Raw genomic sequence first — 23144 nt, 5'->3', positions numbered from 1 at the left:
TCTAGGTGTTCCTAGTCTTTACTTGTATGACAGACAGCTGTAGCCTGCTTCGGGGACTCCTCACTGCGTCCCGGCTCTCTATTCAGTTGCTGTTGTGTCCCAAGTCTATGATGGGAGCAAGGCGTTAGCGGCTCACTACTCCTCCAGTGTCTGTTGCTGGACATAAAGATCCATTCAACCTCGGGGACCGGGCCCCGGCCTTTGCGCTCTCTGGACTGGAAGGGTTCTCTCTCTTTCTTCAACCAGCTTCCCACCGTCCTTCTATTCTCCTTCGTTCCGATCTGTTCTATCTCTCTTATGGAATCTGTAGTCTCCAGTCTACGTCTCTTTCCCCTTCTCTTCCTTCCCTAGGGAGCTCGTTCCACTAAGACCAGTCCTCAGCCTCTCCTGACTGCCTTCCTCCGCCTTGAGCTCCTCTCAGGCTGACCTGCTGTCAGCCTGCTCTCTCTCTCTCTCAGACCCTCGTCTGACTGACCTCCATCTCTGGGACTCACCCCAGACTGGCCTGAAATCCTACACCTTCCCTCTCCTTTATATCTAACTCCACCCGTCTCCCCAGCACCTCTCGTGTTCCGAAGCCAGGGACCACAAAAGGCACCCTATGACCTTTCCAGCATAAAGCATGGATGGGTCCCTGCTGAACTATCCTGTGTGTGGGGTGCAGGTGTTGGAATGCAGAAAGGAGTTCCCAGCCTACCTGGATGGTGGGGCACTACACCTTAGGAGAAGGTGCAGTACCTCTGTGGCAACTGAAGCCTCAGGGGCGCCACATTTCTAAAGACAGCTAAGCCACCAATCGAGAGCACCCACTGACCCCCATGTCTCCACACTCAACAACAATGGCTCAACTTATCTACAGCGCCATCACAGAAGAAGTGAAGTACTGCACAATTTCCTACTAAATCAATGTTCTGTCCCTGCAACGCATTAATATACCTGGTCCTCGAGACTCTCGTTGTAGCCACTTTACGCTTTGGGTAATAAATTAGGAAGGTCCAGGGATTTTAGGGAATGACCATTATTAATCTTTCAACACCCCTTCCATATTTTTTGAGTATCCTGCCCAAGAAAAAACAGATGTTTTGGGAGTCTTGTGGCCCCTGGTAGCTTGGCCGTCGCTTCCAGCTTTCCGTAAGGTCTCCTCTTTTTCTAGGATGTATGGTCATGTGGGTCCTATTAAAGCAGAGGGGTTTGTAAGGGTTCTTTCGATACTACCTTGTCATATGTCATTCCCAACCCAAAGTCTGGTGCCATATGACTCTTCAAACGTTATATAATTTCTTGGTCCCAATGTATTAATATAATGCCCCTGTAATATTATAAATATGAACGCTGAGAACCAGGACTCGTTTTTTCACGTAATACAGGTTATTATTCCTCTGTTTTACTGTTTTCCCCTCTTCCAATTACCATTAACGACCCTGATTTAAGTGACCGTGATAAATCCCCCTGACGGCTGAGCTGTGATAGGATCCTGCGGTCCAGAAGATGTCCTACTGCTCGGGAATGTTCGGGACCGGCGCCAGGCCGGCAGCAGCTCATTCGCTTGTAAACTTCATCAGACACTGCCAAATCTGAACAGAACATAATGGGTTGTGGGAGTCTCCCGCAGAGGCGACCTGTGACTCACACGTCAATTAAAGTTCATAAACTCCTTCATAAACCCTCAGGACCATTCACCTGCGGTCACGTCTGCTTCTTCATGCATTCATTAATGTGATGCACTCAAAACTTCCCTGCGGATGAGAAATATCTAATCTAATATCTACATGATGAAGATGGCGGCCATTGCTCTATCAATGAGTAATGGGCTGAACTTAAAGGGGAAGTCCATGACAATGGGTTTTTTTGTTAGCTTTTATAATGTGTTAGATTCCCAAGTTTATATGCACCAGGACTTGTATCTTGGTTGGAGAGGAGGACAGCGAAGGAGTTGGTGCTTTTGTGGAGGACTAGTTGAGTATAGAGTCTTATTGGCAATGCTCCATTGGAAAAAAAACATACAGATTAGTTCTCACCTGGAAGGAAAGAAAATGATCTCACTAGTGCCACCTAGGAGCAGCAGCTACATCGGCTTATAGGGTGGTTGCTTTCTCTCCTTCCAGGAGATATCTAAAACTATAGTTGCACGATGACTCTGGAAGTTCTGAGACAAGCTTGGATTTATCGCTAAAGTAGCACCTGCGGTTGAGGTAGGTCACAGTGCATAATCACCATCTTCATATTCATAGAATCATAGAATCATAGAATGGTAGAGTTGGAAGGGACCTCCTGGGCCATCTGGTCCAACCCCCTGCTCAAAGCAGGATTCGCTAAATCATCCCAGTCAGATGTCTGTCCAGCCTCTGTCCAGCCTTGCGGGAGAACTGTGGGTCCCAGATGTTGACATCCCACATACCGGTCATAATGGCAGATGTTTTTTTTTGGTCAACCCTTTCAAAGCAGCACTCCTTCTAGTGATGTGTCGGTCGCAAACGATCTGACACAAAGAGCTGGTTCCCCACGGTGAATGATGGGAGCCGGCACCCCAGTGAGAGCCACTAAAATCCTTGAATGGCTCTCACTGGGCCTAAAATCCTGGTGTTCGGCAGACGTAACTCCGCCCACCGGAACAAAACTCTGCCCACTAAGCAATCTAATTTGTTCCTAGCGAGTGGGCGGGGTTTGGGATAGGTGGGCGGAGTTTAGGACACCATAGCACATATACAATAGGGATCCATTTAGGATCCAAAAGGAGTTGAAAAAGAGCCGGCTCTTTTTGGTGAGCGGAGCGGTGAGAGCGGGATCACCAAAAAGAGCCGGACTGCCCATCACTAACTCCTCCTACTCCTCCTCCCATCAGTGTTTTTATCCTCTTAATATATTGCAGTTATCATATTATACAGCACTGTGTGCTTACAATTGCTCATTTTGTCTTTCTACCCAGCTAATTCTTCTCTTTTCCATTAGGTCTATGACATCACGTGATTAATATCTGACAAGCTGAATCCTCCTAAGCTTTATGTAGAAACAAGAAGTCTCTTTTTTTTCCTGTATGAGTCACGAGTCACTGAAAAAGTCCTCGTCAAGGGGAGAAGGGAGCAGCTGGGTAAGGAGTTGAAGAGGGGAATGATAAATGCAGGGACAAGAGACTTCCTGTTTCCACATAGAGCAGAGATAAGAGAAGCATTAGCTGGGTAAAAAGGCAAAACGAGCCATTGTAGAGTACACAGTGCTGTATAATATGATTATTGCAATATATTAAGGGGATAGCTACTTTGATGGGAGGAGGACGGGGCGTGCTTTAACTGTGATGACATAGGGGTTGTACCACAAATGCAACTTCTTCTTTGATCACCACCGATCCTAAGAAGCAGAGTGACCTGAGACTGATGGCGATATCCAAGTGCAGCGTCAGTCCCGTAGACACAGGCAAAGACGTATATACGAGACTGTGGTTCCATTCCAATGGGGCAATTCAGACCCATTCGTGGAGTCGATTTGGTCTGATTTTTGTTCCATTTTTGGAACTGGTTACCAGAAGTTATCTCCTATCCCATGGATGGGAAGTTACTTAGATCATCCCTCTAAACTCCTCTCTTACCATAACTTTTTGGTCTGTTTGGTTTTTGTGTTTCTTACATTTGTGGTCAGTAACCTTTGTGTATAAGGACATGTAATGTAGTGATACAGGTCATAGCAATCTAAAACAGCCACCCCCCCCTCTCCCCCCAAAAAAAAAAAATCTACGGAAAGTAGATAGAGTGACGGTTGCAATCCTGTAGGATATAATGGTTTTGTGGGCAGTGACAGCCAGAGTGGTGCACGTGTACGGAGCAGGTCACGGAAGCATGGACGCAACGTCTTGAATGCATTTTTATTATATAAGGAAAAGTTCATCGTTTCTGTATTACACTTTCTATTTTAATTCCTTTTTGATCTTGACGATCTCTGCTTGCTGTCTGTGAATGGAAGCCTTCTTGTTCCCATTCGAAAGCTAAGGACGCGCCCTGCCCTGATCCTCGCTGCTGGGAGTTTGCTACAATTTACACTTTCCCTTTATTTACATTCTACCAGCACTGATACATTGTAACAATCTATCGCCATGGTGACGTCATGTTGCTTCCTGTATCGGGGGTCGCTCAACACAAAATGAGCTGCTCTACTCTATATGAGCTTTTTTATAGTTTTTTTTTTTTTGTAAGGTGGGAGATATTATTGTATGGAGGGCACACCATAAAAATGGATAGTGAGAGGGCGCCATGGGGAACAAAGGGATTTGGGTATTGTCTTACTTTGTCTGGCACAAAGGGGCTATCGTCACTATTCGTGAGCACAAAGAGACACCATTACTCTATGGTCAGCTCATATATCTATGGGGCTAAGGAGGGCATTACTTTTGGGGTATAAAGGTAATTTTATCTATGGGAAAAAAAGGGGGTTCTGAACGGGGGCAAAATAGGGATCAATTATTGTGGGGGCAAAGTGGGTATAAATGTGGTGTTAGCTCACACAGTGGGATGCTATACTGTTCCCCAAAGGGGCATTATTACTTTATAAGGGACAAAAATAAAAGATTTTTACTGTTTGGAGTTGCAAAGAGGGTAATTGTCACATTATGGGAACATGAGCTGACTAGTGGGGCAGAAAGAAGACTTTTTAGTGTTGGTATAGAGGGGGAATCTATCAGAGGAACTATTAGTTTATGGGACATCAGGGAGGGCACTATTATTGTTATTGGGGGGTCTGTGTGCCTAAAGGAGGCATTATTATTATGGTATAGTGGGCATAAAATAATTATTGTATTAGGGCACTATAACTGTGCAGCACAAAAAAAAGAGCACCAGTACTGCGAGTGGCACAAAGGGGGCACTGTCATTGTGAGGCACAAATGGATGCGCTAAATATTTATTAGGCACGACTGGGGAATTATCAGGGTAACTGTTATTTTGTGGGGCACAGAGGGGGCACTTTTATTGTGAGGTACATAAGGAGACCTTAAATATTTATTGGGCACCATTGGGGAATTATCAGGGTGAACATTACTTTGTGGGGCAGAAAAGGGAGCACTTTTATTGCGGGGCAGGAAGCAGACATTAAGTTTTGCTTATTGGTGGGCAAAAGTGGGGAATTCTCAGAAGTATTATTTCGAGGGGCACAAAGGAGAAAACTATTACCGGGGAGGGGGTTGCAGGATGGGGAGTTTGTGTCGACCCCCGTTTAGTACCACCTATGTACAAAAAAAAAACAGTAAGGGTGTAGTACAGTAGGTGGGGGAGCCACTGGGGCATTTGTGCCAATAAGCCACTGTGCCCAGACCTGGGTATTTAGATACAGGATGGAGGCAAACAATACATTGAACCTTTTTGCCCCAGGTGGCTCAGTGGGTAGCACTGCAGCCTTGCAGAGCTGAGGTCCTGGGTTCAAATCCCACCAAGGACAACATCTGCAAGGAGTTTGTATGTTCTTCCTGTGTTTGCATGGGTTTCCTTCCACTTTCTGAAGACATGGGGCTTGAGATTTTGAGCCCCAATGGGGACAGTGATGATAATGTCTGTAAAGCGCTGTGGAATTAATGGTGCTATATAAAAGAGCATGATGAATAGCTGCAAAAAGTTAACGACCAGCCGAGCTCTGCTACATCTGCACACGACACAGCATGTAGTGACGTGCAAGGAATCGCATCAGCAGTGCCTCTTCCCCACTGTGGGTGTCTGTTTACCAGGCGTGGAGTGGCTGACCCACTCCAGACCCGGCCCCGGGGTGGAGCAGCTCCATCTCCATATAACCCCCCACACTGAGCTGGAGGGATTAGTGAAAAAAAAAAAATAAAACATTGTAAGGAGAGAAAGCAGCAACTGGGGACACAGACACATCTCACTCGTGAAAGGTAAGCCCTCCAGCTCAGGCTTCTTATACCCAGGGGAACTACAAGTCCCAGCAACTACAGAATTTAAAAGAATAAGTTGTAATCCTTTTTGGTAACTGCTGGTTACCAAGAACTGATCCTGGGACTTGTAGTCCTCATTAGGCACTGTCCACACTGGGACTTGTAGTTCTCTAGCAGCTGGGTGAAGGTACCGGTAAATTAAAGTGGAGATTGACTATGGGGTCGTTTAGATGGACTACTCTTTCTTTTTTTGAGGCTGTGGAACTACAACACCCAGCAGCCACATCCGTAGGATTGTCATTGCTTAGTTGTGCACACAGATGTAGCAGAGTTGGCGTCTTCCATATTGCTTCAGTCCTATGTAAATCCACATGTAGCGGTGACCAGGAGCTGTACGGACTCGGCTCTGCTACATCTGTGAGGTCAGTGATGTGTGCGGTGGGATTTGGCCTGGATTGCTCTGGATTGTACTGAAGTGACCCCGCGAATTGATGACAGCGCTCATCTGCTCCGCTGGACGCTAGTGTTTTCTGTTATCAGCCATGACCAGACTGTGAATGCCGCTCTGTCAAGTTCTGTTCATCATTTGTTTTTTTTGCTTTTTTAATATAATTTTATATCATTTTTTTTGCTTTGTTGTTAGTCGACTTTTTTTTTTTTGCGCCAAATTCTTCAAACTGCCGAACGCGGATCGTAAGTTTTGTGTAACGTCAGAACCGCGCTTTAGTTTTGTCTTTTTACCGGTTTTACCTTCTCTGTGTTTCGCTAAATATGATGCAAAATTCAGGCATAAGAAAAAAAAATCCCTCCAGAGGGGAAGCCGGGGCGGACGGGCAGGGGGACGCTTGTGCACAAAAACATTGCAACTTTATTTAAAAAAAAGAAATCATTGCAATTGATAAATTGGCTGCAAATATGTAGAAAATAAAAAAACGCGACCTTATTGGAGAGCATGGGAAAAAGAAAAGGCGAGCGCATAAAATACACAATGAAGGAGGATTCAAGTAAAAGAAGAGTTAAAAAAAAAACAGGTCAAAAAAACAAATAGGCAAAAAAAGGCATAAATTGCAATAACGAATCATCAACATTTCTAAGATCGCCTCTTGATTTCAGTGAATGGAAAACTCCATATTTACCTTCAGAGGCGGAAAAGTTTAGGTTTTACTGCTGGCTGGGCTGATGCTCTGCTGCAATGTATCAGTGCCGAATAGACAATGCTCTGTGAGCTCTTCAGGAGAAACATCCTCTTACCTTTCCTGACAGTTTGCTACTGTGTATCAGTGCAGAATAGACAATGCTGCGTGAGCTCTTCAGGAGTAACATCCTCTTACCTGTCCTGACAATTTGCTACTGTGTATCAGTGCAGAAAAGACAATGCTCTGTGAGCTCTTCAGGAGTAACATCCTCTTACCTGTCCTGACAATGTTCTACAATGTATCAGTGCAGAATAGACTGCTCTGTGAGCTCTTCAGGAGTAACATCCTCTTACCTGTCCTGGCAATTTGCTACAATGTATCAGTGCAGAATAGACAATGCTCTGTGAGCTCTTCAGGAGTAACATCCTCATACCTGTCCTGACAATTTGTTACAATGTATCGCAGAATAGACAATGCTCTGTGAGCTCTTCAGGAGTAACATCCTCTTACCTTTCATGACAATTTGCTACTGTGTATCAGTGCAGAATAGACAATGCTCTGTGAGCTCTTCAGGAGTAACATCCTCTTACCTGTCCTGACAATGTGCTACAATGTATCAGTGCAGAATAGACAATGCTCTGTGAGCTCTTCAGGAGTAACATCCTCTTACCTGTCATGGCAATTTGCTACAATGTATCAGTGCAGAATAGACAATGCTCTGTGAGCACTTCAGGAGAAACATCCTCATACCTGTCCTGACAATTTGTTACAATGTATCGCAGAATAGACAATGCTCTGTGAGCTCTTCAGGAGTAACATCCTCTTACCTTTCCTGACAATTTGCTACTTTGTATCAGTGCCGAATAGACAATGCTGTGTGAGCTCTTCAGGAGTAACATCCTCTTACCTGTCCTGACAATGTGCTACTGTGTATCAGTGCAGAATAGTCAATGCTCTGTGAGCTCTTCAGGAGTAACATCCTCTTATCTGTCCTGACAATTTGCTACAATGTATCAGTGCAGAATAGACAATGCTCTGTGAGCTCGTCAGGAATAACATCCTGTTACCTGTCCTGGCAATTTGCTACAATGTATCAGTGCAGAATAGACAATGCTCCCTGAGCTCTTCAGGAGAAACATCCTCATACCTGTCCTGACAATTTGTTACAATGTATCGCAGAATAGACAATGCTCTGTGAGCTCTTCAGGAGTAACATCCTCTTACCTTTCCTGACAATTTGCTACTGTGTATCAGTGCCAAATAGACAATGCTGTGTGAGCTCTTCAGGAGTAACATCCTCTTACCTGTCCTGACAATGTGCTACTGTGTATCAGTGTAGAATAGACTGCTCTGTGAGCTCTTCAGGAGTAACATCCTCTTATCTGTCCTGACAATTTGCTACAATGTATCAGTGCAGAATAGACAATGCTCTGTGAGCTCTTCAGGAGTAACATCCTCTTACCTGTCCTGACAATTTGCTGCAGTGTATCAGTGCAGAATAGACAATGCTCTGTGAGCTCGTCAGGAGTAACATCCTGTTACCTGTCCTTGCAATTTGCTACAATGTATCAGTGCAGAATAGACAATGCTCTGTGAGCTCGTCAGGAGTAACATCCTGTTACCTGTCCTTGCAATTTGCTACAATGTATCAGTGCAGAATAGACAATGCTCTGTGAGCTCTTCAGGAGTAACATCCTCTTACCTGTCCTGACAATTTGCTGCAGTGTATCAATGCAGAATAGACAATGCTCTGTGAGCTTGTCAGGAGTAACATCCTGTTACCTTTCCTGACAATTTGCTACAATGTATCAGCCGCACAGGTAAAATCGTGAAATACAAAGTGCAGTATATTAAAAAGCTTCATAACTTTTCTATACACGATCATTCTGCTTTTCCTTCCACGACTAAAGTGTGCGATACCAAATAATGCCAAACATAACTCAGCTCTGCTACACCTGCGCCTTGTGCAATAATGGTAATAATGGAAACTTTGTGCTGAAAAACGACAATTCTCCTGATCGATTCTCTGGATGACCCTTAAAGTGACACACCAGAAAGAGCCAAAAAACTGAAGTTCTGCCTGCTGCAGGGTCTGCACGTCCCATTGTCTTCAGGATTAGTGGGGTCTCAGCACAGGGTCTATACAAGTGTGTAACTGACCCTAAGAGAATTAGTACAAACCTATTAGACCTCTCACCTTGCCAAATCAGATCTCATACTTTGCACTGACGAGAGCCAACAGCTCGAAACACCGTGTCTGCAAATTGAGATTCTGATTTGGCTTGTATCCTAAGTCATACTACAAGACTCGTTAAAGGGTTGATTGTGACTTGTAGGATCGCTACTACCAATAGGTGGCGCTGTAGAGTAAAAGTCCTCTTTCTTTCTGAAGAGGCAATTTGCATACAAACCTATTATTAACATTAGCGCACTGGCGCCATCTATAGGATATAGGTGGACGTGACACAAAGGAATGTGATATCTACCTGAGGTTCTCACCTGAGATTATCTTCAAAGAAAAATGACAAGAAAACCTGTATTTTTAGGGTGTGTCACAAGGTTGTAGCCTGTGTTATACTCCAGTGCTGTATTCACAATTCTGTTTGTGGTGATTGGAAGCAAAATATAAAGCAGACAGTTAGCTTTACTTAGATTATTGTATCGTGCCAGTGACAATGATGATGGCAGATTTCAGCTCTGAAGCTTGCCGAATTGTGAAAACAACTCTAGAGTATAGTACAGATACTTAATAAGGATCAGTATAGGATAAGTAATACATGTGTACAGTGACTGCACCGAGAGAATATAGAATACAGCTCTGGGGTATAATACAGGATGTAACTCAGGATCAGTAATGTATTGTATGTACACAGTGACTGCACCAGCAGAATAGTGAGTGCAGCTCTGGAGTATAATACAGGATGTAACTCAGGATCAGTAATGTAATGTATGTACACAGTGACTGCACCAGTAGAATAGTGAGTGCAGCTCTGGAGTATAATACAGGATGTAACTCAGGATCAGTAATGTATTGTATGTACACAGTCACTGCACCAGCAGAATAGTGAGTGCAGATCTGGAGTATAATACAGGATGTAACTCAGGATCAGTAATGTAATGTATGTACACAGTGACTGCACCAGTAGAATGGTGAGTGCAGCTCTGGAGTATAATACAGGATGTAACTCAGGATCAGTAATGTATTGTATGTACACAGTGACTGCACCAGTAGAATAGTGAGTGCAGCTCTGGAGTATAATACAGGATGTAACTCAGGATCAGTAATGTAATGTATGTACACAGTGACTGCACCAGCAGAATAGTGAGTGCAGCTCTGGAGTATAATACAGGATGTAACTCAGGATCAGTAATGTAATGTATGTACACAGTGACTGCACCAGTAGAATAGTGAGTGCAGCTCTGGACACGCCCAGGACGAGGAGGAGCGTCGCAGCTGAGCGTCTGCAGGCTGGGATTTTGCTAAGCTCCTGGGAAGGGAGGTTTTTTTTCCTGCAAGGACTTTCCATCTGCCCCCTTCCCAGGAAAGAGGACTCTACCTGGGACTGAGCGCCGGGGCTGGGCCCCTGGCTCCCACCCCCTGGCAAGCCAGCTGGGGGTGGGGGGGCCTCATCCACCATCAGGAGGCCCAAGGCACAGCCAGTCCCAGGGATGGGGAAAAAGCGGACCCCAGGGGGCCGTAAGGCTCCAGGGTCCGGGACCCCTGAAGTGAAGGCTGTGGCGGGCCCTTCCCCCGGAGGTGCAGCAGCCGGCAGAGGTGAGGCGGGGCCCCTCCTTAACATCTGGGGCTCCAAGGCTGCGGGAGAGCCGGCTACCACCTACGCCTCCCGCATCCATGCCCACCTCTCCGAATATGAGGAGGCCGGGAAGCAGCTGAGGAGACTTCGGGGGGAGTTGGAGGGAGCCAGGATAATATCTAAAAGCAGGCTCCGTACCTCAAAGAGAGCGGAGGTCGCCGCCACAGTCCAGCGGCTGGAAGAGGAGATTCGGGCCCTGGAGGGCCGGCGAAATGTCATCATGGCCGGCAGCGGCCCCTTCCAGGAGAAGCTGCGGAACGAGGACCGGTTCAGGGCCATGGCCGGTGGGTTTCCTGGGGGGTCAGGAGGCCCCACCCAGGTGGAGGAAAGTGAAGAGAAGGAAGAGCAAGATGGCGCCCACACCACACCCGGGCCGCCTCCACCTGAAGGCCTGACGAACACCAACAGGAGTCAGGTAACATGCAGCGGGATAGCCCCCGAGCAGGTGGCCCTCCCGCTGGACTCCAGTAACGCGGAGCAAAGCAGGAGCGAGGGGGAGGATGGAGGGAGCGGGAGTAATACCGAGGGGGGCTGCCTCATCCTCAGGCAAGTGCGGCAGATGGAATCCCCAGCACGGTTTGGCACGCTGTTGTTTGGGGATGAAGTCTGCCCGGAGGATGAGGCAACCGGGAGGAGGAGAAACAGGAGGCGCAGGCGTAAGGCCTCTGAAGGCATGGAGGAACAACTGGTTTTTGCTCCTCTTCCCGGGGCCCCTCTGTCCCGCTGTGTGGAACCCGCTACCCACCCCGGCTCGGGCCCTGTGGTGGGTCCGCAGCGAGGGAGCGGGGAGAGAGATGACTGTTGTGACCTGACTGTCGCATCTGGTGACAGTTCAGACCAGGGAAGCGACATGGAGGTCGGTGCTGGTTGTGGTGTTGGTGGTGGTGTCCAGGCTCAGCCCTCAGTGGCAGGGGGGGCTGGCCTGGCACCAGGTAAAGTTGGTACAGCCAGGGCCGCACCTCCGGCGGCGAGTGCTGGGGCTTCTGGGCCCCACGTACGGATCCGCTAAGTCTGGATCGCTAGTGGGGGTCCAGAAGTCTAGGAAGGGCGAACAAAAAATCAAACAACAACTGAAGCGGTGCAGGGAGCTGGTCGCTCCCATGGCGGCGCCCGTGGTAAGAGCGGGGTCTCCGGCACGTCGACCCAAAAGGGGGTCCGTGCGGGGGGCTCCGCCGCCACTGGGCGACGAGGGGGAGTGGCCGGCCCTGCCCATGGCAAGTGGTGGGCACAGAGTGGCGGCGGTGGTCTGTGAGGGGGGCGGGGCCTCCCCGAGTGTTGCCCGGCCTGCAAAGGCTGTGGCATGCGGGGGGGATGTCCTCCTCGGCCGCTGTCCCGCTCGCTACGTCCGCGTCACCTGGGGGACGTGGCCTCGCAAGGGGTCACTGCTGTGGCCGTGACTGGCGGGGGGGCGGGTCCACGGCAGGCCCGCTGCCCTCTGTCCCACCCACCCTCCCAAGCAGTGCAAGCAAGCTGCCCCCAAAAGCTGGCGGGGGGTTGTCGGGGTCCCCAGCCCACCTACCTTCATCTGAGGGTGCGGGGACTCTGGCGCCCCCTGGCAAGCCGGCGGAGGGGGTGAAGAAGGATGCAGGGCAGGGAGCAGTGCCAGAGGCCGTCCCTGCCCAGAGCAAGGAAATCAAAAGAAACTCTGAAAAAGAAAAAAAAATGGTGCTGGAGAAGCCAAGAGCTGCTGCTGCTCCCAGGCACAGCCAGGGAAATGTGCAGTATGTCATCAGCGCTGAGGCACTTAAAGGGGCAGCAGCACTCTTGGCCAGTAAGGGCAATCATGGAGCACCTGGCCAGCTAGGGCCCCCAGCAGGTGGGAGGGAAAATTGCGGCAAAGGAACTGTTAATGCTGATGTAAATAAAAATGTAAATATAAATAAAATTGGTGCTGAGGAGTATGAGGAGTGCGTGAGTGAATGTGAGAGCGAGGTGACTGATATTTTTGAGGAGTTGTTTGTGGACGTGAATGGGGATGTGAGTGACATGGATGAGGGAGTGAATGTGGCTGAAAGTGCTGGAGTGAATGCTGGGGTGAGTGGGAATAATAGAGTGAATGGGAGAGTGAGTGGGAGGACGAATGGGGGTGCAGGCACAAGTGGTGGTGGGAGGGATGGCCCATCTGCCCCCCCGCCGCGAGACCCCAACGTAACTATGCGGGGGCCGCGGCTGGGGGTCAGGGTGGTCCTGGGGGGGTCTCCTCGCCTCCGGACTCCAGGGACGGTGCTTTGCACCACCGTTTCCTGGAGGCCCTTAAAAGGGGAGAAAGGTCGGTAACAGTAGAGGGGAGGACAGTGGACCTGTCTTTCTGGATAGAGAGACACGGCCTTGCTGCCTTCCAAAATCAAAGGGAGGGAGGGACTGTTTGGTCTCTCCCCACAGCCGGGCAGGGGCCGCCAAGAAGGAATGTGGTCCGTCTTAGGTGGGGGGGCAATGAAGCTTGTCCACCCAGGAGCAAGGTGGTAGAGCTCCTCCTAAAGATGGGCTTCGGGGCGAATGACATCTTTGCCCTGATACATCCTTCGGCGTCCCGCTTCTTTGATGTCAGTTTCGTGTGGCCAGAGGGGCTTGAGCTCTTCTGGTCGAACTACGAGCTGGTGCGAGAAGAGCCCGGATGGCGAGACTTCGTTGCACAAGCGGTGTCTCGCCAAAATGCTGTCAAGCGAGTGACCGTGGTGACTTGTAACGAGTCACTCGTAGGCATGGACATAATGACGTGGCTTTCTCATTACGGGGAAGTCACCGAGGTCCCAAAAAAGAACAGGGACGAATTTGGCATCTGGTCGGGGGGCTGGACCTTCATGGTAAAGCTGAAGGTTTCCGGCGGCACGGTCACCCACATCCATTCCTCGGCGTTCTTGGGGAGGGACAGGATCCTGGTCTTCTACCAGGGGCAACCGAAGGTCTGCCACAAGTGCGGCGACCCCACCCACTTAAGCGCCAGCTGCAAGGTGCAGAAGTGTGCGTTGTGTGGTGGGGTAGGCCACCTGGCCGCCTTGTGCAAAGACATTCGGTGCCACCTGTGTGGTGACCTAGGTCACCCGCTCAGCCGCTGCCCTCGCTCTTTCTCCAATACCGCTGCAGGCCCGGTGGGGGGAGACCGTGAGGGGGCAACCTCTGGCGGTGCTTCTGCCATGGCAGGTGGTGGCGGAGGGGGAAGGGCTGAGGGGCCGGTGAGGAAGGGCAATGCTAAGGCAAGGGGCCCCGCGTATGAGCGGAGGCAAGAAAAACGCCATGGAGGCAAGGGGCAGGTGGAGCCTCGGGAAACTGGGGTGATGCCTGCCCCTCCCTCTAGGCCCGTGGCAAAAGCCTCTGAGGCCCTGGGGGAGAGTGCGGTGAGTGAGGAGATCAGGAGGATGGAGAGAGAGGAGAAAGCGGCTGACTCAGACGACTCCTCTCGTTATGAAAGTGTCGACGAGGATGTCAGGGGGCAGCCTACAGCATCAGGTGGCAAAAACAAGCGTGCCAACCGTAAATCGGGAGGGAAGAGGGCTGACAAGTCTTCAAAGTCCCCCCCGCCCCCGACCACAAGAGTGCATACGGAAGGGCCCGCTGACCCCCCTCTGATCAGACTCTCCAACCGGTTCAGTGCCCTCGGAGGTTCAGATGACGATCCGCAAGACGAGGGTGCTGGGCCGGGGGTAACACCGGAGGGTCCTTCGGGGGATGGTGGAGTCCGTCCCTCAGGGGTCACTGTTCCTCCTGAGGGGGGGACAGGCTTGGAACCCGGGGGCGAGGACACTGGTGGGGGAGGGATGGACACGTCGGGGGCTTCCCTAAAAAGGAAGGTGTCTGACCCCTCCCCAGGAGGAGGTGATAGCGGGGCAGGGAAGAAACTGGCCATCCAACTCAATCACCCATGATGGCTGAACTCGCCCCGTTGACGCTGGCGTCCATTAATGTCGCCAGCATTAAGTCAGATGCGGCTCGCTTCACGGCCTTTGATTTTTTCTCCCGGATTGAGGCAGAAATTTTATTTTTGCAAGAGACCAGACTAACGGACATGGGGGCCATCTTTAAAGCACGGAGGGAGTGGAGGTGCGGGCCCTCATACTGGTCTCTTGCGGCTGAGCCGTATAGCGGGGTGGCAGTCCTTTTTAAGACTGCAGATGTTGAATGCCGACGGGTTACTGAGTTGGAAATGGGGAGGTGCCTGATCCTAGATGTCTTCATGAGGGGACAAGAGCTCCGGCTCATTAATATCTACGGCCCACAGTCCAAGTGGGACCGTAAATGTCTCTTCCTGAGGATCAAGCCCTTTCTTTTTATGAGCCGACAGGTGGTCTTCGGTGGGGACTTCAACACCGTTACGAGGTCCCGTGACCGGGGGGGTCCCGGAGACCGCCTGGCTTATGACAGCGTCGCGCTTAATAGCATAGCTAGTGAAGCTCGCCTGGTGGATGTCCACATCCGGCACACCCCAGGCCACGAGGGTTTCACCTACCATAGGGGTAGCAGTAGGTCTAGAATAGACAGGTTTTTTTTGAAGGAGGACGCCATCTTTTCTGCTGTGTCCGCCGTTGAGGTGGAGTTCTCCGACCACTGTTTAATTTTCTTTTCTCTGAATGTTGCAGAGACTCCTCGGATGGGAAGAGGGCTGTGGAAGCTCAATTCATCCCTGCTGGAAGAAGCGGAGGTGAGACAATCCTTTGAGGATTTTCTTCAGAGCCAGGTACCGCTGTTGGATCTCTGTAGTAGTAAGTCAGAGTGGTGGGAGATCTTCAAAAAGCGGGTGGCGGGGTTCTTCCGTCAACTCTCGAACCTCAGAAGTCTGAACAGGCACCGCTTGTATCAGGCTCTGGGGAGGAAACTCGAGCAGCTTGTCTCGACTGGAGGTGACCGTGAGGAAATCTCCAGAGTGAAATCTTTGCTCAAGAGGTGCCAGTATGATAGACACACATCTTTAGTTTTTGAGAGGGACTTCGGGAAGTACCGCTCGCCCGACCCTTACAGAAACTGTAAGATGTCAGTGAATTGTAAGATGGTGACAGGACTGATTGACAGTACCGGGTCCCTGAACAGATCCAAATCAGGGATCCTGGAGGTGGTCAGATCCTTCTACTCGCGCCTCTTGGAAAAGAAGGATCTGGATCGGGATAGGATGTCGGCTTTCCTGGATGAAACCGTCCCTGAGCCAGGGGGTGATCCCTCTCTTGGTGTTTTGGCAGAAGAAATTAGGGAGGAGGAAGTGAGACTGGCCATTGATGGGCTTCGGCCCAAGAAATCGCCAGGTCCGGATGGCTTAACATCAGAGTTTTATAAGACTTTTAGGGGCTCCTTGGTGCCCCTCTTGACAGGGGTCTTTAATGAGTGTCTATCCTCGGGCACTCTTCTCGACTCAATGAGGAAGTCAGCCCTAATTATTCTGTCAAAGGGTAAAGTCCCGTATCGAGAATTGGCGTCCCATAGCGCTTCTCGATACGGACCGGAAGGTTCTAGCCAAAGTGCTGTTTAATCGGCTGGTGAAGTTTGCACCCCGGCTCCTTTCAGGGGCCCAGCATTGCTCTGTTCCAGGCCGCAGTACTTTTAGTGCTGTGCTCGGTGTCCGGGAGGCAGTGGAGCAGGGTAGGGCAGGCCACTGGAAGGGGTACTTGCTGTCGTTAGACCAAGCGAAAGCCTTTGACCGGGTCAACCATGAGTACCTCTGGTCCGTCCTTTTGAGGTATGGTCTGCCTGGGAGGTTTGTAAAATGGTTAGAGATCTTGTACCAAGGGGCTGAGACTTTTCCGCTGGTGAACGGTTGGTCAGGTCGCCCTTTTGAGGTGGGTTCTGGGGTCCGTCAGGGCTGTCCGCTGAGCCCGCTTTTATACGTGTTCGCGATCGATCCCTTCCTAAGGAGGGTAGATCGTGGGCCGTTGGCGGGAGTCGGGATGGACCAGGCGGGCTCTGGGTCCTCTCTGAGGGTGGTGGCGTACGCCGATGATGTTTCCCTTTTCGTGTCCTCGAGGGGGGAGGCGGATTGGGTCATGTCAGAGGTAGTGTGCTACTCGGAGGCATCCGGGTCCATGATCAACAGGGATAAGTGTGAAAGTCTCTGGCTGGGAGGGGGAGATCCTACTTTTGATCTCCCGGACACCCTTCCAGGGCCCCAGGCCACCGCCAAAATTCTAGGCATCGAATTTGGCCCCGGGGACTACCCCCAGCAAAATTGGGAGGGCAGACTTAAGATCGCCGCCCAAAAGGTGGACCAATGGAAGGGTTGGTCTTTGTCCCTAAGGGAAAGGGTTGCCCTGGCTAAAGGCTTTCTGCTTCCCTTGTTAATTTACCTAGGCAGCGTGTGCATCTTGCCAGAACCTCTCTGGACACGGGTCTATAGCCTGTTCTTCCAGCTGTTATGGGGGAATAGGCTCAACCTAATCAAGAGAGAGGTCACATACCGCACGAGGAGACTAGGTGGGTTGGGTATGGTCAACCCGGTAGTGTTCTTAGTGAACACCTTTCTTAAAGCCAACATTTCCAACCTCTGGCTAGAGAGGGCTCCTCCGTGGGTAGTCTCCTGCAAGGGTTGGCTTCGGCCCTTCTTCCAGGAATGGGAGACAGGAGGGCAAGTGAAGGACCTCCGCACACCTCATGGGCATCTCCCGGCTTATGCTACCCCGGTTCTGAAGGTGATCCGCCGGTGGGGTCTGGGAATGTGGGAAATCAGGACCATGTCGCGGCAATGCCTTGACAGGAGGGTTCTGTTGACCCATTTCCAGAAGCCCCTGGCCCTTAAGGATTGCCCAGGCTGGGATCTGGAGGTGGGACTCGGGCTTTTAAATTCTAAGCGGATCCCCACAAAGTTTTGGGACTTGACCTGGCGCTGCTTCCACGGGAGGCTGTATGTAAAGGATAACCTGAAGTGCAGGAAATCCGATGATCGGGGTTGTCCCCGTGAGGAGTGTGGCGACGTGCTGGAAAGCATGGAGCACTTCCTGCTTCAGTGTCCCTTTAATACAGAGGTTTACAACAGGGTGGGGGCTTCCATACGTTGGCCGCGGCTGGCGTCCCTCTCCTATGCCGAGTGGGCCTATGGAGCGTTCAGAACTCTGGGTGGCCGAGACCGGGGCACTTTATTCCTAGTCAGTGTAGTGGTTAGGTTCTACATTTGGAATGCACGGTGCTTAGTTTCGACGCGGCAGAAAGCCCTCCCAAGGGAAGAGGTGGTTAGTAACATCCTGGGTGACCTGGTGAAGGTGCGTTCTTTGGAGTTCGAAAGGTTGGGTGTGAGGAGGGCCTCTTGGCTTTGGAGGGGCCTTTCCTTTTAAAAACGCACTCTAGGGAGAGCTAGATTTTGTGTGAATGTGGGTAGGGACAGCATAAGGTGGTGTGGGTGGTGAGGGACAGAAGTAGGGGCAGATAGGGACAGGAAGGGACAGGCACTGAGGGACAGATAGAGAGTTAGTTATGATAAGGTAGGTAGAGTAGGGGCAGGTAAGGACAGATAGGGACAGTTTCTTTAGGGACAGAAGTAGGGACAGTCTTAGTCGTTGAGGGACAGGGTGAATGTGTTAGTGAGGGATGGGGCCTCTAGAACTCCTTTTTCCTGGTGGTGGGCTACTGCTTGGCACATCTAGATTTTTGTTTTGAGATAGAGAAATAATGGATATTGGGCTTGCAGGCACTGAACTTGGGCCTGTAAGTAAAGGTTTGTGGTGTGGCATTATTCGGTAAAGCAAATGATGTAATGACATTGCATTGTAATATTGTATTGTAATATGTATTGTAGTATATGTATTGTAGTATGTGTTGTTATTCTTTTCCGTAGTCAGAGGTGCATGGGGGGCGTAGTGAGGTTGGGAGGGGGGTGAATGGGGGGGTGAGAGCGGGAAAAAAAAGTAAAAGAACCCTAAACCAAGGGGAAAGTGGCGAATGGATATACCATATACCATGGACCATGGAAATTATGGAAAATGGACCATTTTTGAGCACATCGGGGGCAAATGGGTGAGGGTTTTGCTTATGGGCATAAACTTTCGTGCTCATCAGGCCTAGACGTGATAAGGCCATGGACATTTATGGACCTGTGGTGTGGGTGGTGGGAAAAATAATAAAAAAAAATATATATATATATGTATGTATAGAGGTGTTAAGCTGGTGTAGGTAATTTTGCCAAAAAAGAATTGGCTAGGTTTATTTAAGGCAGCATGGGCCAATAATATTATTTTTGTTTTCCTGTATATAGGTAGGGGTGGAAGTGTGAATGGGGAGTGAAAGAGAGTGAATGGGGGTGAAAGATTAAAAACTGTTTTTCATTATTATATGGGAAAAGTTTTCTGTTGGAAAGTTCCTGCTGGGGGTCCCCTAAGCTGAAAAGCTTGGGGACTATAACAAGTTGCGGTTTTGCACAAGCTTCTGTATGTCCTAAGTGTATGATTAATATGTGTATTTTGGTTTATGTTTTCTTTTCTGGAATGTTGTGTTGTATTGTTTTTGATATTTTATAATAAAAGAGATACAGGATGTAACTCAGGATCAGTACAGGATCAGCAATGTAATGTATGTACACAGTGACTGCACCAGCAGAATAGTGAGTGCAGCTCTGGAGTATAATACAGGATGTAACTCAGGATCAGTAATGTAATGTATGTACACAGTGACTGCACCAGCAGAATAGTGAGTGCAGCTCTGGGGTATAATACAGGATGTAACTCAGGATCAGTAATGTAATGCATGTACACAGTGACTGCACCAGAATAACAGTGAGTGCAGCTCTGGGGTATAATACAGGATGTAACTTAGGATCAGTAATGTATTGTATGTACACAGTGACTGCAGCGGCAGAATAGTGAGTGCAGCTCTGGAGCATAATACAGGATGTAACTCAGGATCAGTAATGTAATGTATGTACACAGTGAGTGCACCAGCAGAATAGTGAGTGCAGCTCTGGAGCATAATACAGGATGTAACTCAGGATCAGTTACAGGATCAGTAATGTAATGTACAGTATGTACACAGTGACATTTGATAAGTTATGAGTTGTGGAAAAGTCTTGTATGAGATTTGTCTATGGAGAGTATGTTAACCCCTTACAGCCCAGTGCACTGTTTCCCGACCGTTCTGCTGAATAATGACATTCTGGTTCTGGATTGCATAACACAATACTACAAAAAAGGAAGTTTATCTGTGACTGTTCTGAGATTTTGGTCAGCAGAGCGATTAACACTGGGTAAAATGTTACATATTAATGATTGTGTTGGATAATAGTAGATAAGGATACAGTTTGGCATCGAGTTATACTGAATTACCACAACAAAGTGGAATTCCTTTAATCCGGCCTCTGATAATCCAGAACATCTGATATTCTGCTATTTCAATGTAATCTGACATTTCATAATATCTGAATCCGAGAACAAGGAGCGTGATGGCCATGGATTCTGTACCTTAGTTCAGCATCACACTACCATAGAATACGGACGAGTGCTATGCGAGAAAACATCGCATAGCACTCGGCCCAGTGTTAATCTATGGGGCAGCTCCCATTTCCTTATTTTTTCTCTGGTGTATTCTATGTGCGTGTAAAATCGCAGAATGCTGCGATTATACGCGTGTATTGACTGAGTCTTGCCAATGCAAGCCTATGGGTGCGAGAAAACACAAGACACCACACGGACCATGCGAGTGCTGTCCGATGTTTACACATCGGTGTCCTATGAAAAGTCAGCAATTCATGTGTGGTGTACAGTAAAATCACACTGACAGGTTAGATAGAATAGATATATACACATAGTATACATTATTATTTATTTATATAGCACCATTGGTTCCATGGTGCTGTACATAAGAAGGGGTTACATACAAATTACAGATATCACTTACAGTAAACAAACTAACAATCACAGACTGATACAGAGGGGAGAGGACCCTGCCCTTTCGGGCTTACATTCTACAGGATGGTGGGGAAGGAGACAGTAGGTTGGGGGTTTCAGTAGTTCCGGTGTTGGTTGAGGCGATATCTCCGGTAGTGGTGAGGAGGCAGCGGGGATCATTGCAGGCTGTAGGCTTTCCTGAAGAGATGGGTTTTCAGGTTCTGTCTGAAGGATCCGAGTGTGGTTGATAGTGTTGAGGCAAAGAATTCTAGAGAATAAGGGATATTCGGGAGAAGTCTTGGAGGTGATTACGTGAGGAGCGAATAAGTGTGGAGGAGAGAAGGAGGTCTTGGGAGGATTGGAGATTACGTGAGGGAAGGTATCGGGAGATTAGTTCAGAGACATATGGAGGAGACAGGTTATGGATGGCCTCGTAGGTCAGTATTAGTAAATTGAACTGGATTCGCTGAGGGAATGGGAGGCAGTGAAGAGATTTGCAGAGGGGAGAAGCGGAGGAGTAGCGAGGGGAGAGATGAATTAGTCGGGCAGCAGAGTTAAGAATGGGCTGGAGAGTTGTGAGGGTGTTAGCAGGGAGGCCACAGAGGAGGATGTTTCAGTAGTCGAGGCGGGAGATGATGAGGGCATGCACAAGCATTTTAGTAGAGTGAGGGTTGAGGAAGGGACGGATTCTGGAGATATTTTTGAGCTGGAGGTGACAGGAGATAGAAACAGCTTGGATGTGCGGTTTGAAGGACAGGGCAGAGTCAAGGGTTACTCTGAGGTAGCGGACCTCCGGTACGGGGGAAAGCATGATGTCGTCAATTGTTATAGATAGGTCATGTAAGGAAGATCTGCGAGATGGAGGAAACATGATGAGTTCAGATTTGTCCACACTGAGTTTGAGGAAGCAAGAGGAGAAGAATGATATGGCTGATAGACACTCCGGGATTCTGGACAGCAGAGAGGTGGCGTCTGGGTCAGAGAGGTAGATCTGAGTATCATCGGCATAAAGGTGGTACTGGAATCCATGGGACTTTATGAGTTGCCCCAGGCCAAGTGTATAGATTGAGAAGAGTAGGGGTCCTAGAACAGAGCCTTGGGGGACTCCAACAGAGAGAGGGTGCGATGAGGAGGTAGTGTGGGAGTGGGAGACAATGAATGTGCGGTTGGAAAGGTATGAGGAGATCCAGGAGAGGGCGAGGTCTTTGATGTCAAAGGAGGAGAGGATCTGTAGTAAGAGGCAGTGGTCAACTGTGTCGAAAGCAGAGGACAGGTCTAGAAAGAGGAGTATAGAGTATTGTCCGTTAGCTTTGGCTGTAAGTAAGTTGTTAGTGATTTTGGTCAGGGCCATCTGTTTGAAAGCAGAAGGGAAGGTACCGAAATGGAAGTTAGTGATAGGTTGAAGAGGTGGGTTAGGGATGGAATAACAAGCAGTGAGGTGTGATTTGGAGAGGAGACAAATAAGCTCCCCTTCAGTGATGTTGGAGAGGTAGGTTATGGGGTTTGGGCATTGGTCTGGTGTACAAAAGGGTTGTGGTGGTTGAATAATAAATACTTGCCTTGTTTGGTCGATCTTATTTTTGAAGTGTGTGGCAAAGTCCTCGGCAGAGATGAGGGAGGTTGGAGGGGGCAGAGGTGGACGGAGGAGGGAGTTAAAAGTTTTGAATAACTGGGATTGTAGGATAGGGAAGATATGAGGGTTGTGAAGTAGGCCTGTTTAGCAGAGGTGAAGGGGGATTTGAAAGCGAGTATTGCCTGTTTGAATGCAGTGAAATCATCTTGCGACTTTGTTTTCTTCCAACGTCGCTCTAAAATCCTTGACACTTGCCAGTGCTTTTTAGTGATGTTATTGTGCCAGGGTTGTCTATTGATACATCGCACTCTGCCATGAATGAGAGGGGCAACCGTGTCAATAGCTGATGCGAGAGTGGCATTGTAGAAAGCAGTGAGCAGGTTGCGGGATGCAGTGACAGACAGGAGACAGAGAAAGGGTTAACATTTTATTTTAACAAATATTTATTCCACAGGGAGATAAAGAGTTAAACAGAGATAATGCAGGTAGTAGGTAATAAAGGGTATGTGGGTTGGACACCCGATAGTTCTTAGGCGGCACGCACGCGGTACTCCAGAGTCCGGAGCGTTTGGCACCTTGCTTTACGGGGGGCCAACTGGCCCATGGTATATCTCTGTTCACAGTCTCTGTGGGCGGCGGCAGAGATGCTGAAGCACGGGACTGCACTGCTATGGTGCTCGAGGAATGGAGCACTCACCTCCAGCCCTGCTGCGCTCTGTATGTTCCCGCCAAGTCTGCCTGCTTCCGCGCGCGCTTTTCCTTTTTAGCCTCAGACATGCTCCCTGCTGCCAAGTCCAAAGGTTGGTCTTGTTCTTTAAACTTTCTCCTGGACAACAGAGGAGACAGCCCTGACAGTTCCAGATCCGGCACAAGAAAGGTACCTCTAATCCGGTCCTTCTGCTTACACTCCCCCTCTCCTTTTGCTCACCATTCCACGGGCGAGAGTTCTTGCAGTAACTGCTG

General features: G+C 49.2%; 1 protein-coding gene across 3 annotated transcripts in view; it reads left to right on the top strand.

Annotated features, from left to right (window-relative positions):
* The first annotated feature begins 5741 nt into the window (after positions 1 to 5741).
* NDRG1 (N-myc downstream regulated 1) overlaps positions 5742 to 23144 on the top strand; it is a 102690-nt gene continuing 85287 nt past the window's right edge. The window contains exons 1-2 of one of the 3 annotated variants that reach the window (XM_073590362.1): positions 5799 to 5869; positions 15395 to 15456. In XM_073590362.1, the coding sequence (XP_073446463.1) occupies positions 15406 to 15456 (51 nt within the window). In that variant the 5' untranslated portion in view covers positions 5799 to 5869; positions 15395 to 15405. Of the gene's footprint in view, positions 5870 to 15394; positions 15493 to 23144 lie in introns of all 3 variants that reach the window. The other 2 variants (XM_073590361.1, XM_073590363.1) reach the window with 2 other exon arrangements.

The sequence above is a fragment of the Dendrobates tinctorius genome, unplaced genomic scaffold, assembly GCF_039654945.1.
Source record: "Dendrobates tinctorius isolate UK_male_01 unplaced genomic scaffold, ASM3965494v1 ptg000116l, whole genome shotgun sequence".
In the NCBI taxonomy this organism is placed as follows: domain Eukaryota; kingdom Metazoa; phylum Chordata; class Amphibia; order Anura; family Dendrobatidae; genus Dendrobates; species Dendrobates tinctorius.
Note: the sequence above shows the minus strand (reverse complement) of the source record. Positions and strands in the feature narration are given on the sequence as shown.